Here is a 13242-nt window from a genome sequence, read left to right on the forward strand (position 1 = left end):
GCGCCGGGTGCAGGGGTGCCTTTTGACGTCGGGAATCTTACCCTCTGGTTGATCGCGGTTGGGGTGGCACTTGGTTCTGAGGCTGCAGGCTTCTTCCGGGATGTCGAGGGGGGTCCTTGGGTGCCGGACTCGGGGTCACAGTCGCCGTGGGGTCGTCCTCAGGGTCTTTGTCCACTCCGGCACTGGCCAGGCTTGGCTGGTGCAGAGTGTGTTGGGTCCGCGGTCCCGGGCTGCTGCCAGGGGTTAAAAATAGGTTTCTTGAGTAGAGCCTCTACTCATGGGAGTCCCAGGGGCTTAGAGCCAAAAGGTAGCCAGGTCCTCCGGGGTTGGTGAGGTTGCTGGCCATGAGAGATGCCGCGCTGGTGCAGGTTCGAGAGTCGACAGGCCGGTAGGGCTGGGGCCTAAGCAGTTGGTGTCTTCTTCTCTTTTTAGCAGCTGCAGGGCAGGTCTTTGTTCTTCTTGCTCTTCTTGTAATTTTCTATCTGGAATCTGCGGAAGGAAGGTTCAGGGTGCCCCTAAATACTAGATTTAGGGGCGTTACAGGTAGGTGAAGGCCAGGGACCAATGGGTCTTTGTCCTGGGGTGGGTACACCCCCTAACCTGCCTCTCTCCTGTGGGAGGGGGGCAGTAGCCTAATCCTGATAGGGTAGGGCCTCCCATCTTCAAGATGGCGAGAGCCCGGAGATGTGCTTCACCTCGCCTCCCCCACCTGAGGGGTGGGGTGGGCAGGCTGGCACATCCCCTGTCCTTGTATGGGGTTTCCGGCCAAGCTTCCCGCCAGAGTGGGGGGTTGCAGTGGCCTGGGGAAACTCCAAATGGCGGCCTGCCTTTGAAGCTTCCTTTTGCTCATCCTGGGGGAGGAGATTTCTCACCTCACCCAGGATGTGCATTGTTGCAGGCCCGGGAGAGCATGGGCTCTCCCACCCAGGGGTCCAGCAACGTGTCTGCTGTGTGGCAGCCTGGGCAGCCTCAGAGCAGACGTGGATTGTAAGTTAGCTGTAAGGGGGCATCTCTAAGATGCCCTCTGGGGTGCTTAGTACATTAAATCCTACACTGGCATCAGTGTGGGTTCAATGTGCTGAGAAGTTTGATACCAAACTTCCCAGGCTTCAGTGGTGCCAATATGGTGCTGTGGAGCTCGTGGTTTACAAGCTCTCAGCACCATGTACTCTTAAATGACAGCACTGCACTTACAGTGCCCAGGAATGGACCCGGGTACTGTAGGGGCACAGGGCTCCTGCTCCTGTGCCCACACCATAGGCGTAATGCACCCAGCTAGAGGGGTGGCTGACATATGCCTTGGCAGTGTAGGTGATGGGCATGGTACACAGTGATGTGTGCCATGTCGACTCTTTGTTTTGTCCTGCACCCAGACACTCAGCCTGCAAGGGCAGTGTGTGTGTAAGGGTACAGGGCCTCTGAGGGTGGCACAATGAGTGCTGCAGCCCTTAGAGGCCTTCCCTGGCCACAAGGCCCTGGGTACCTAGGGTACCATTTACTAGGGGCTGACATGTGGCTAGGGTTTGCCAATTGGGAGTTTGTGTGGTTTAAGGAAGGAACATAGGCCCTGGGCACCTGATTGGCAGGAACCCAGGGTACACTCAATCGAAGTTCATTCAGCAATTTAGCAAAAAGTGGGGGCATACCATGCAAGAAAGATGGCACTTTCTCACAGCCAGTCCTGGTCTTTCAAACAGGGCTTAGCATTCTGGGACTTGTGGTTTCACTTTTGTTGTCATTGCTATTGATTAGAAGTCTTAGTTCATTAGTTCTTTTGGGTGACTGTGGACAAGGTCGGTTCAAAGTCAGCCTTATGTAGTTGCCCCTAGCCTGGGTTCCATTTTATCATGGTTGGGGAAACACTAACTTAGGGTGAGATTGTGGATAAATCGGGGAATAATTAATCAATTGTGCAATAATAATTAAATAACTAATGATTAGGCTATGGAAGAATTTTTTTAAATATTGCAAAAGATACCAAAAAACCCTTGGTATATTGGAAGAAATTTGGCTTATCAGTTACCATTACTGGCATAATCTTCGGGCATTATCAATGGCATGTTTCGTTTGTTTCTTCGTAAATTTGCATTTCAGGTTTTTAGTTGTTTTTGTTTCATTTGATGGCGCAAAGACAAGCAATGTGGCCCCAAAAGAACAAGCATTGACATAGCCAATAGGTCTCGCCTTTGGGACATTATAAGCGTTTAGCTATGCAACAGTTGATGTTGTTGCACCAAGGATATTATGCTGCATAACTAAACCTTTATAAGGTCCCAAAGGCGAGACCTGTTGGCTATGCCAATGCTTGTTCTCTGATGCCCTAAACATGTATAAAGCTACATTTTATAAATTGTCGTGGCTCTCCTTGAGTCATCTTGTAATTTATTGATTATTGTGTGCATTTGTAAATGTCTAGCAGTCCTCTTTGTTAAGCCTAAGGCTGTGTGACCACACTACCCCCTAACACAGCACTTTGGGATCGCACAGCAAGCCCCTGTCCCCTAGTAAGGGAATCCCTGGACTCTTTACACTTTATATCACATTACTGATACATCACATAAAAAGCCAGCTTCCTACAATCTTGCCAACAGTTCTGAACGATACTTGAGGGGCAAGACGCATCTCGTATGTTAACCGTATTGGCTTGCATAACACACATTGCCTGGCCTTTTGGGTGATGTGCAAGCTTCACTGATCCACATGTCCTTTGATCTGTTTCTTTGGAGGTAAGGCAGGCACGGCGGGCTCCACCTTGGAATGTTTTAGAGAGCTGCAGGGTGTTCTTTGGGGCTGACAGTCTCCTGCAAAACAATTCCAGTTTTTAGAAATTTGGAGGCTACTCCAGAGCGCTGGTTTCTAGACGAAGACAGTCTTTGCAACAGCCCATTCCTTTTTCGGTCATAGGTGTTGAACCATCAGCAGGGGCACCAGTCTTCCAGCTCCTCCCCTGCTACACCAGCCAGTAAACTGCTTTAGCTTGCCCTTATTGGCTTATGCACACCCAGTAAGAGACCAGATCCCTCGCTTTCTTCTGGGTTGACATTGATTCACTTCCAGCAAATGGCTCTTGCAAATTATGCATAATGGTTATGGCCTACCCTTTCTTTCCTCCCTTACTAATATCCCTCCAACACCTGAAAAGATTTCAGAGGAGCATCTGTCCACCATCGTACAGAAGGTGCACAAGTTGCTCTCCAAAAGTGCCATAGAGAAGGTGCTGGCTCAGGGAAGGGTAGAGGTTGCTACTCTCTCTATTTCTTTGTTTCCTAGTGCTGATCTTGGACCTCTGTCCTCTCAATGCCTTCCTGCGGAAGGACAGATTTAAAATGTTCATGTTGGCCCAGATTCAAAATGCTTTATACTCCGGCAACTAACTGGCTGATGTCACTGGACTTGTAGGAAGCTCTTATGTACTAACGTTGCAGTCCCGTAGGTGTTACTTACAGTTCATTGTGGTCTAGGAACAATTTCAGTTTACAGTGCTCCCCCTTTGGCCTTACCAGCACCTTTTGGGTGTTCATGAAAGTGATGGACATGGTCGCTGCCCATCTTCAGAGGTTGGTAATCGCTTTATTCATGTATTTTGAAGACTGGCTGCTGAAGGCGGGCTCGCCACAGTCCGTCATGGGCTGCCTTCAGGCAAAGGCACACCTTTTGACATAATTGAGTGTCACAATAAACAACCTAATTCCCTCCCCAAGGCTTCCCTCCATTGTGGCATTACTGGATACAGTGAAATTCAGGCTTTTCCTCTGCAAAAATTAATCGAAGATGGTCAGGCTATGATCTCGATGTTTCAGACTCATTCTTTGATCCAGGTGAAGGTGGCTGTAAGGCTTCTTGGCCTCTTAGTGTCTTGCTTCGTCCTTGTCTGCTACACCAGGAGACACTTTGAGCCTTGCAGGGGAGCCTGGACTTTGAGTGGGCCCAGCAATGAGTCTGCCTTTCCAACACCATCCAGGGCTCGAAGGAGATGTCTCGGGATCTGCAGTGGTGATTCACCTACCATAATTTGTCCAGCAGAAGGCTCATCTCCCTTCTCCACCCAGAGCTGACAGTTGTGATGGAAGCCTCATTCCTGGGTTCTGGGCGGGGGTCACCTATGAGAAGTCTCTGATGTGGAGTCAGCCCTCCAGGGAGAACAATCTGCTGGGTTGCAGGCTATTTGTCCAGCTCTGAAGGTCTTGCTGCCACCCATCAAGGAGAGGCTTGTGCAGGTTCCCACAGACAACACCATGGTACTGCAACAAGAGGGGCGGGGTCCTGGATCCTGTTCCAATAGACTTTGCATCTCTGGAGATGGTTAAAGCACCAGGGTGTCTTCCTAGGCTTCAATCACCTGGCAGGGTCCTTCAATGCCAGGTTAGATGAACTAAGATGTCCTCTGGCAGATCACGAGTGGCGGTTATATCCCTAGGTGGTGCAGGCCATCTTCCACCAATGGGGAGAGTCCTTCGGAAAATTCTTCGGCACCATCGAGAACGTGCAGTGTCAACAGCTATGCACATTTACCTTTCTCTAAGTATTCTCGTTCGGAGACTATTTCAGGCTGGAATGGAGCAAAGGACTCTTGTAGACCTCCTGCCACTCCCTGTAATGCCCGAGTTCTGAAGAAGATCGGGACATCTGGTGGCTCAGTATTGGGCTAGGAGAGTGTGGTACTTGGAATGCCTGAGCATGAGCGTCTACATTACTATCAGGCAGACACTCCAGGAAGACCTCCTGTCTCAACAACCGGGCAGGGTCCTCCACCCGAGTCTGCACCATATTCCGCTCCATGCGTGGAGACTGAGCGGCAGAAATTGACTGCATTTGATTTGCCGTCTGAAGTGGTGGATGTCCCTACTCCAATTCCATTTATGCCAGGCACTGGGACACGTCTGTTACCTGGTTTGGGATTCGAAATAGAGACTCCTTACCGGTAAAGCTGCCGGTCGGTCTTTTTTCTTTTTTTGTCTTGAATTCTGCAAGGCTTTGTGGTGAACACTATAAAAGGATTTTTTGTCTGCCATTTCTGCCTTTCTACTTTTGCCGAACCGACCATCCTTTTTTAAATCACCTGTTGTGATGAGGATCTTTAAAATATTCACACGTTTCCCCCCAAACCATTTGTGGGACCTTAACTTGATCTTAAACGTCCTCATATGTAACCCCTTTGGAGCAGATGCATGGTTGCTCTCTGCATCTCATGACATTAAAGACTATCTTCCTCATTGTGTTTACTTCAACTCATTGCATGAGTGAACTACAGACACTTTTAGTGAGTTGCCTACACCACCTTTTTGCTGAGGACTCGGGCAGTCTTCTTACCAAAAGCCAGGACTCCCTTCCACGTTGGGCATTCAGTCACCCTACCAGCGTTCTTTGCTCCCCTCACTTCTTGAAAGAGAAAGGAAAGCTCCATTCAGTGGACTCCAAAAGAGCTTGAAGTTTTTACATAGATCGTTCAGAAGGTCATCGAGTGGTCCTTTTCGCGTCTAGGCGCCGGGAAACCCTTGTTGGGTAGCTGTTGCGCCATATAAATTAAATAAATAACATAAATAAATGATCAGCTTTTTGTGGGGTTCTGTGGAGAAAACTGGCCAAGAAGAAGCCCAGAAGGTCTGAGCGCCCATTCCAATAAGGCTCAGACTGCTACTGCTGATTTGACGCAAGGAGTACTTGTCCTTCACATCTGCCGGGCAACAGCATGGGCGTCGGTGCACACGTTCTTTAAGCACTACTGCCTGCAGGTCTAAAGGAAAGGACACTTTGCCTGCCCAGTTTTGCCAACTTCTTGGTCGGAGTCAACGCCACAGACCCTCCACCTGGGTAATTACTGGTTTGGAGTCTGTGCCACCTAGCAGCTCGCAGGAGAACTACTATGAAAAATCTAAGGATCCAATCTAGCGCCTGGTGAACATTCTAAGGTGAGAAATCTGCGTGTTGATAAAGAATCCACCAGAAAGAGCGTCACCGAAGGCAAGCAACTTGTTTTTTCAGCTATTTTCTCTTATAGCCTATTTATTTTCTTGAACATCTTTTAGAGAGTGTTGTCTTATATTAATATTCTTGGGAAGATGCAAAAATATGAAAAGTTTACAAGAACCTTCTGTCCAATCCTAGCAGCAACTCGCCCATTCGCTCTACTCCGCCATATTTGGATTTCAACAGCGCAGTCCGGGCATTCAAACTGACATCTGCCAAATAACTAAACTCCATCTACCCCTCTTTCATCATGGCATTCTTGCCCTGTCTACCCACTGAAGCATACTTAATCTCCTCTCCTCCAATATATAATATTTCAGCCCTCGTATCCTTTCCACCAAACCTCCACAAGCCCTTTCTGAATAAACAATGGCTTTTGGAAGTCACCAGCTGTTCCATGCTTGCCTTCGGGCCAGTGACTGCTTAAACTCTGTGTGCCCTTCTCCTCATTGGCCACCTTCCTAATCTCCCTCTTTTCCACTTGACATCCTGCTGTGGTTCTGAAGGACACCACCCTGACCCTACCTCCAAACAAAATCCCACGTTTTGCTATAGTGGCAGGCTAACTACCCACTGCGGGATCTCTCGTTCCTCTACAACATTGAAAGTGATGGCCCCTCTGCTCAATCCTTCTCTCCCTCTGCAAGTGAATCCACACCAAACCCTTGACCTGTGTCAGTTAGACCAAAACATGCACCAAAACACCCTTTGCATTCTGCATCTTCATACCATGTACTTTGTTTTGACTGTTCATAGCGGTGTTTTCCGGTGAGTCCTGTTCTCTTTGCTCATGTATCTTTCAGTCTAAATTCACTGCTTCTCTGTGGCCTCTTTTCTGAGGTGCCTGCTTGTTGCTGATGGTGGGAATCCTTGTTGTTCCCTCATGTTCACTCTGATTATCTCTCGTTTCAGAGTCTTGGAATCAACTGAGGTGCTTTCAACAGATACAGATAGCAGCTCTGCAGAGGATAGCGACTTTGAGGAAATGGGGAAAAACATTGAGAACATGTTGCAAAACAAGAAGACTAGTTCACAGCTGTCTCGTGAGCGCGAAGAACAGGAGCGGAAAGAGCTTCAGAGGATGTTGATGGGGGAGGACAGCTGCCATGAAAGGGAGAAACCCAAAAAGGACAGGCGAGACCGAAAGGGGATGTGTGAGTATACTTTACAGTCCTTGACGACAGCATTAGAACATAGAAATTCTTTGTCAGGCAAGAAGCACAGGTCGAGGAACATCCAAGTCAAAAGGTTGTTAACTGCAAAGTACCTGTAGGCATTCATAAAATGAATCTCATGTTGGAAATAACATAGTAGAGTGATGTCCTCATCGGACGGCTGGCAGCGACTGGGGAACGAGTCTCAGCCTCCAGTTTTACAAGTGGAGTGCAAGCGCCGATGTCTTCAAAGACGCAATCTATATTGAAAATCTGTGGATGAGTTCTGGAGAGTAGCACTTACAGTAGTGTGCGCGCGCCTTCTATAAAGGTAGGCTCACTTTGGGTATATTTCACAGATAAATATGCTTTTGACCATATTTCCAAATAAAACGCATTATCACAGAATATCAACATATGATAGCTTGGAAGTAGTTTATTGTTGTGATCATTAAAATATTTAATGCATTGATAATGGCAGAAAAACGTCAAGATAGAACCAGTGTTTTTCAATGCAAAGCAGTCCGTCTGGTCACAGATGAGCCACAAAGGAACGTAGTAAAGGTTACATTTTGCAAGACTAGAGGGGAGCTCGAGGGCTGCAGTTTGGGAATCGGCACGGCAATATGTTCTTTACGTGCGTTGTGAATCCGTAACTGGTCTCCTGGTAATGTGCCTTACTTGGATCCATTGGAAGCTGACATCATGGCTGCATTGGTAACCTGTTGAATCTCTCTTCTGGCTGAGCCTGTAAGATCTTTAGCCCGTGTGTGGGATTTTTGTGCTGTTTGTCTAATGACAGTATTTTTTACGTAGACTCAATTGAACTTTTTTAACTATATGTTTACAAACTCACAAAATTCCAATTTTAGAAAGAACAATGAAAAAATGAGCAGATAGGCTCTGCGGCTTCATATCGACGAAACATTGTCGATTCCCATGAATACAGACAGATTGACGCTGGTTCTCAGTGCAGCGCCAGTTACAAGTCAGTTCATTTTCAAGCTAGGATATTTAGTTCCATCTTTAATTAGAATTCCGTGTCCATCGTCATGGCTTGGTGGTGTGGCCAGGATGCTAGGTAGGAGCGCCCTCTTCTTTATTAATTGTCCTAAGGTTTAGTTCATAGATCAGTGGGATTGGTCTAATCGTAAACTCTCCCTGCTCCAGTCAGCAGATGATTTGACTGAGGCTGTGTACCCACACTGACATGTCTCTGTTTCTTTTGTTAGCCGCCGGCTCTGCCACCCCCGGAGGTTCACACAAGGACGATGACACCGCCTCTGTGACCAGCCTGAACTCTGCAGCCAGCGGCCGTCGGCTGAAGATCTACCGCACATTCCGAGACGAGGATGGGAAGGAGTACGTGCGCTGTGAGACAGTCCGAAAGCCATCCGTCATTGATGCATACAGCCGAATCCGCACCACCAAAGATGACGAGTTCATGTATGTATGAGGGGGCTTCTTACAGATGTATTCAGACTCCTAGAGTGTGCCCAGCAGTGCGAGCGGACGAGCATGGGGGCCGTTTGTACAGCATGTAAACTGAGCGTCTCTCTTGTATTCATTTCCAGCCCCCACCAGCACTTAGACCCAGGTGTTCGGTGATGCGACCCGAATGGTTAGGAGGGCAGGGGATAAGTCAAAGGATCTTGTACTTTGGGTACAACATGTGCTGCTGTTTCCAAGGCAACATTTCAAGTCCTAGGTGCTCCTTAAGTACACTCTTCTTGCTTCTCTGCCCCTTACTCGAACAACTTGTACGACTCACAGCACGCAGTATAATAGCAGTGTACTTCATCGCTACTCGGGTACAAAAACCATTTCCATGCATTCCGAGGCTGTGCTCTTAAATCACATACAACTCCTGTTTGTATCCTGCGACAGCAGTGCCATCAATCTGGTGATCCTACACCTGCAAGTCTCACCGAAATTATTGAGTAAAAGCCACAGAGGCCCAAGTATTTCAAACACAAACTATTTACAGCACAACAGCTCAAGAAATGTGGACAAATTGGCAGAACAGAGTGAGCGCCTGCAGTGGCGTTAAAGTTAAGAAGTCGTAGATGCTACATGTAAAGCGACCTGCTTGTAATACTTTCTGATGGGGGTTTTGTTCTATGAGGAAGAAGGATGAATAGTATTGTTTTGTCAGGCTGCAGAGGAACACACCACATGCAACCATGAGAAGTTGTGGCTGTGTACACAATGGGTGGTGTTTCTGCACTACATGGCTGCACAAATGAAGCAGGGTGGTACAGTATGAGGTTGGGTGTAGGACAAAATGCTTCTTAGGGGTGGAGCTAGTGACATTAATTATACAGGTGTAAATCAAATAGTATGTGTAAGTATGACTACATGTAATCCACTGGCTTTACGAGTAAGTGGGGTGTTGTGGGCCCCCATGCAGAGGAGTGAATATCTTCTCCCGTATTCTTAGAACCAAATACTAAACACTGCGGGAATTCTGTGGGGCTCAAGTACTTGAGCTTAAATATAGTCGACTCTCTGGTGGCCCACTTCTAATTGCAGGATCGAGGCTCCAATCTCAGTATGTGCGTATGATCACCCTAACACTTGAAAGGGTTGTGAAGGATGTGTAAGCTACAACTTTGGTGTAGGTCTACAAGGTGGGCTTTCCCACTCGCGTGTGAACCAGCGATGAATGTGAAAAGCAAGTCATTGCGGCCTCGCACAACACTATTCAATGTGCAGTTGACCAAAAAGGATTGCCTTTGGGTTACTCCCGTAAAAGGATCAAGGGCACCGTGGAAACGGCAACTAACCTTACTTCATTGCTCAGAGTATCACACTCACTGTACTAACCAGGATGAACACTTTTAAGTTAAAAAGTATTTATTTCTACTGGAGCAATCAGTTTCTCTACTTCTAAAACAACTACACAGAATATGATAAAAACAGCAAGAAGGCACGTTCTAAAATAATGAGAATAAAATGAACATTTCTAACATGGTTAAAATGTTATCTAGAGCCTAGCAGCCTAACAGCTACTGCAATGTGCTATACTGAGACAGCATTGAAGGCAGAGCAACTTGCAGTCTAGAGTTTCTGAGGGAGAAAAGATGCCTTGTTGACACAAAAGCTATTTTTATCTGCGGAGGTGTGGAGACCGTGCTCTCTGTGAAGAGCAAGCGCACGCTGGGGTCTTCCTCTGGGGACTCGGCTTTAGCGGTTTCAGGCAAGATGTCGCATCTGCAAAGTGTGCTGGCAGTAGGTGAGACCTGCTGCGGCAGAATCTCAGGCGATCATCTGGGTGAAGGAACTCTCTTGACAGATGGTAAAGTGATATTCCTTATATACTAAATCTCATCAGAAATTGGATTTCCTGACATAAGGTTAGTAACGTCTGACATGGATTATATGCACTAAGGTGTGCATCCCAGACTTTTCCATATTAACATTTAAGGTAAAAGGGCTTCAGTTCAGACTACAATATGTCAGCTAGATGTCGATATGTTCTTAGTTAACCTTGACATGGTGAAAAGTAGACATTTGACCCAGACGATTGCCACGTTAAGAGATGTATCTATGTCATCAATCAAATCACTTGATGCTTTCACAGTTCTCGGGTACGGTAAGATATGACCTCTGCCTAATGGCAGGCATGACCATGATTCTGCATGAAGTGGGAAAGATGGCGACTTCCATGAGCTAAGATGCCATTGGGGCCTGCATATTAACATGGAGTCTGGTATCCCGGATGAGGCTGCTCCCAGTGCCCTGGGGGCATTTCAGGTTCCTCGAAGGTATGAGCATGACACCTGCACACAAACGCAGAGTGCCTGCTGACGCAGGGCTCAGTGTCTGTACTCGTCTCACCCTTCTAATCATGTGCTAATGGTATCAAACATCACCTGCTCAGGAAACAACGCTGTTTTTTATCCAAACAGCCATACAGACCCGGCTGGTGCATGGGGCTTCAGTCTGAGGACGCTGCTGCCTAATTCAGGGCTGCGTGCTTTGTGGAGCATGTGGCCCAGAGCTGAGAGTTCAGGATAGTTCAGGTTTCTGGTTTAATACCCGAACTGGGTCTTTGTTATTGACCACACAAATCTATATCTCTCCTAACATTAAGTTCCTGCCACAGGGAAAACTGTTATTTGTGTTCCTGCTTTTTGGTAGAAAGAAAACCCCCTTGTTTCTGTATCCGCCAGATGTTGTCAGTCCTCTTACCGGAGTTCACTATCCACTATAACTAAACTCGAAGAGCAAACGCGGTGTTTGATGTTCAGGGTTCTTTTGTAGTGCACCTATCCATAGAGGGGAACAACCTTTACAACGCAACTTTTAAAACGCACTACACTTACAACGCATTTTTTACAACGCAAAATCCATTACAACGCATTCCATTACAACGCATGACACTACAACGCATTTTTAAAAACTACCTTTACAACGCATTCCATTACAACGCATACTACCTTTACAACGCATACCATTACAACGCATTATATTACACTACACTATCCAACACTTACCCTACTGTTGCACCCCCTGGAGTTAGAATAGTAATTTTTACCCCTACACTATCCAACACTGACCCTACTGTTGCACCCCCTGGAGTTAGAATAGTAATTTTTACCCCTATACTATCCAACACTTACCCTACTGTTGCACCCCCTGGAGTTAGAATAGTAATTTTTACCCCTATACTATCCAACACTTACCCTACTGTTGCACCCCCTGGAGTTAGAATAGTAATTTTTACCCCTATACTATCCAACACTTACCCTACTGTTGCACCCCCTGGAGTTAGAATAGTAATTTTTACCCCTATACTATCCAACACTTACCCTACTGTTGCACCCCTGGAGTTAGAATAGTAATTTTTACCCCTATACTATCCAACACTTACCCTACTGTTGCACCCCCTGGAGTTAGAATAATAATTTTTACCCCTATACTATCCAACACTTACCCTACTGTTGCACCCCCTGGAGTTAGAATAGTAATTTTTACCCCTATACTATCCAACACTTACCCTATTGTTGCACCCCCTGGAGTTAGAATAGTAATTTTTACCCCTATACTATCCAACACTTACCCTACTGTTGCACCCCCTGGAGTTAGAATAGTAATTTTTACCCCTATACTATCCAACACTTACCCTACTGTTGCACCCCCTGGAGTTAGAATAGTAATTTTTACCCCTATACTATCCAACACTTACCCTACTGTTGCACCCCCTGGAGTTAGAATAGTAATTTTTACCCCTATACTATCCAACACTTTCCCTACTGTTGCACCCCCTGGAGTTAGAATAGTAATTTTTACCCCTATACTATCCAACACTTACCCTACTGTTGCACCCCCTGGAGTAGGAAAAGTAATTTTTACCCCTATACTATCTAATACTTACCTTAAATGCAATTTAATATTATGCGTTGTAATGGTATGCGTTGTAAAGGTAGTATGCGTTGTAATGGAATGCGTTGTAAAGGTAGTTTTTAAAAATGCGTTGTAGTGTCATGCGTTGTAATGGAAGGCGTTGTAATGGATTTTGCGTTGTAAAAAATGCGTTGTAAGTGCATGCGTTGTAAAAGTGTGCGTTGTAACGTCATACATCCATCCATAGATACTAGGATTATTTTATGACCCATTCACAATCTTGAGATGCTGTTTGTATTGGAGCCTTTTTGAGCTTCATACTTGACTCATTCAATATAATATTCTAATGACTCGTCTTCAATTATTAAACCGTCCCTTAAAGGATACTGTCTTTCGCTGGCAAATCCACATTTTAATTGCCGAAGCCCTTCAGTTCACAGAAGCCTGGGTTTTTGATTGGAATCATTGAAGGTGGCATACTGCTGAAGGCTGGTGCTGTGTTGGATTCTGGGTGAACTCCTGGAGAATCTTGATAACTGGGTCATATGACTGCATAACATGTTACATTTCTGCTGCAATAGAAAGCATGGTCCCCCCACTTGTTTATATGCCAAACATTGTAGTCTCCTGTGGCATGTTCTGTAGGGCCTGCATTCGAAGAACACCTTTTATGTCAGACTCTCTCGAAGGCACACTACTTGCTGCTTCCCTTCTCGAGCTGTAACAGGCCTCTCAGTCAGTCACGTTACTTCATTCACAAGACATGTTGAGA

General features: G+C 46.4%; 1 protein-coding gene across 1 annotated transcript in view; it reads left to right on the forward strand.

Moving 5' to 3' along the window:
• TAF1 (TATA-box binding protein associated factor 1) overlaps positions 1-13242 on the forward strand; it is a 303188-nt gene that overhangs the window by 174063 nt on the left and 115883 nt on the right. The window contains exons 23-24 of the mRNA XM_085608461.1: positions 6880-7121; positions 8354-8567. Coding sequence (XP_085464587.1) covers positions 6880-7121; positions 8354-8567 — 456 coding nt within the window. The remainder of the gene's footprint in view (positions 1-6879; positions 7122-8353; positions 8568-13242) is intronic.

Source organism: Triturus cristatus, chromosome 5_2 (genome assembly GCF_964204655.1).
Source record: "Triturus cristatus chromosome 5_2, aTriCri1.1, whole genome shotgun sequence".
Lineage (NCBI taxonomy): Eukaryota > Metazoa > Chordata > Amphibia > Caudata > Salamandridae > Triturus > Triturus cristatus.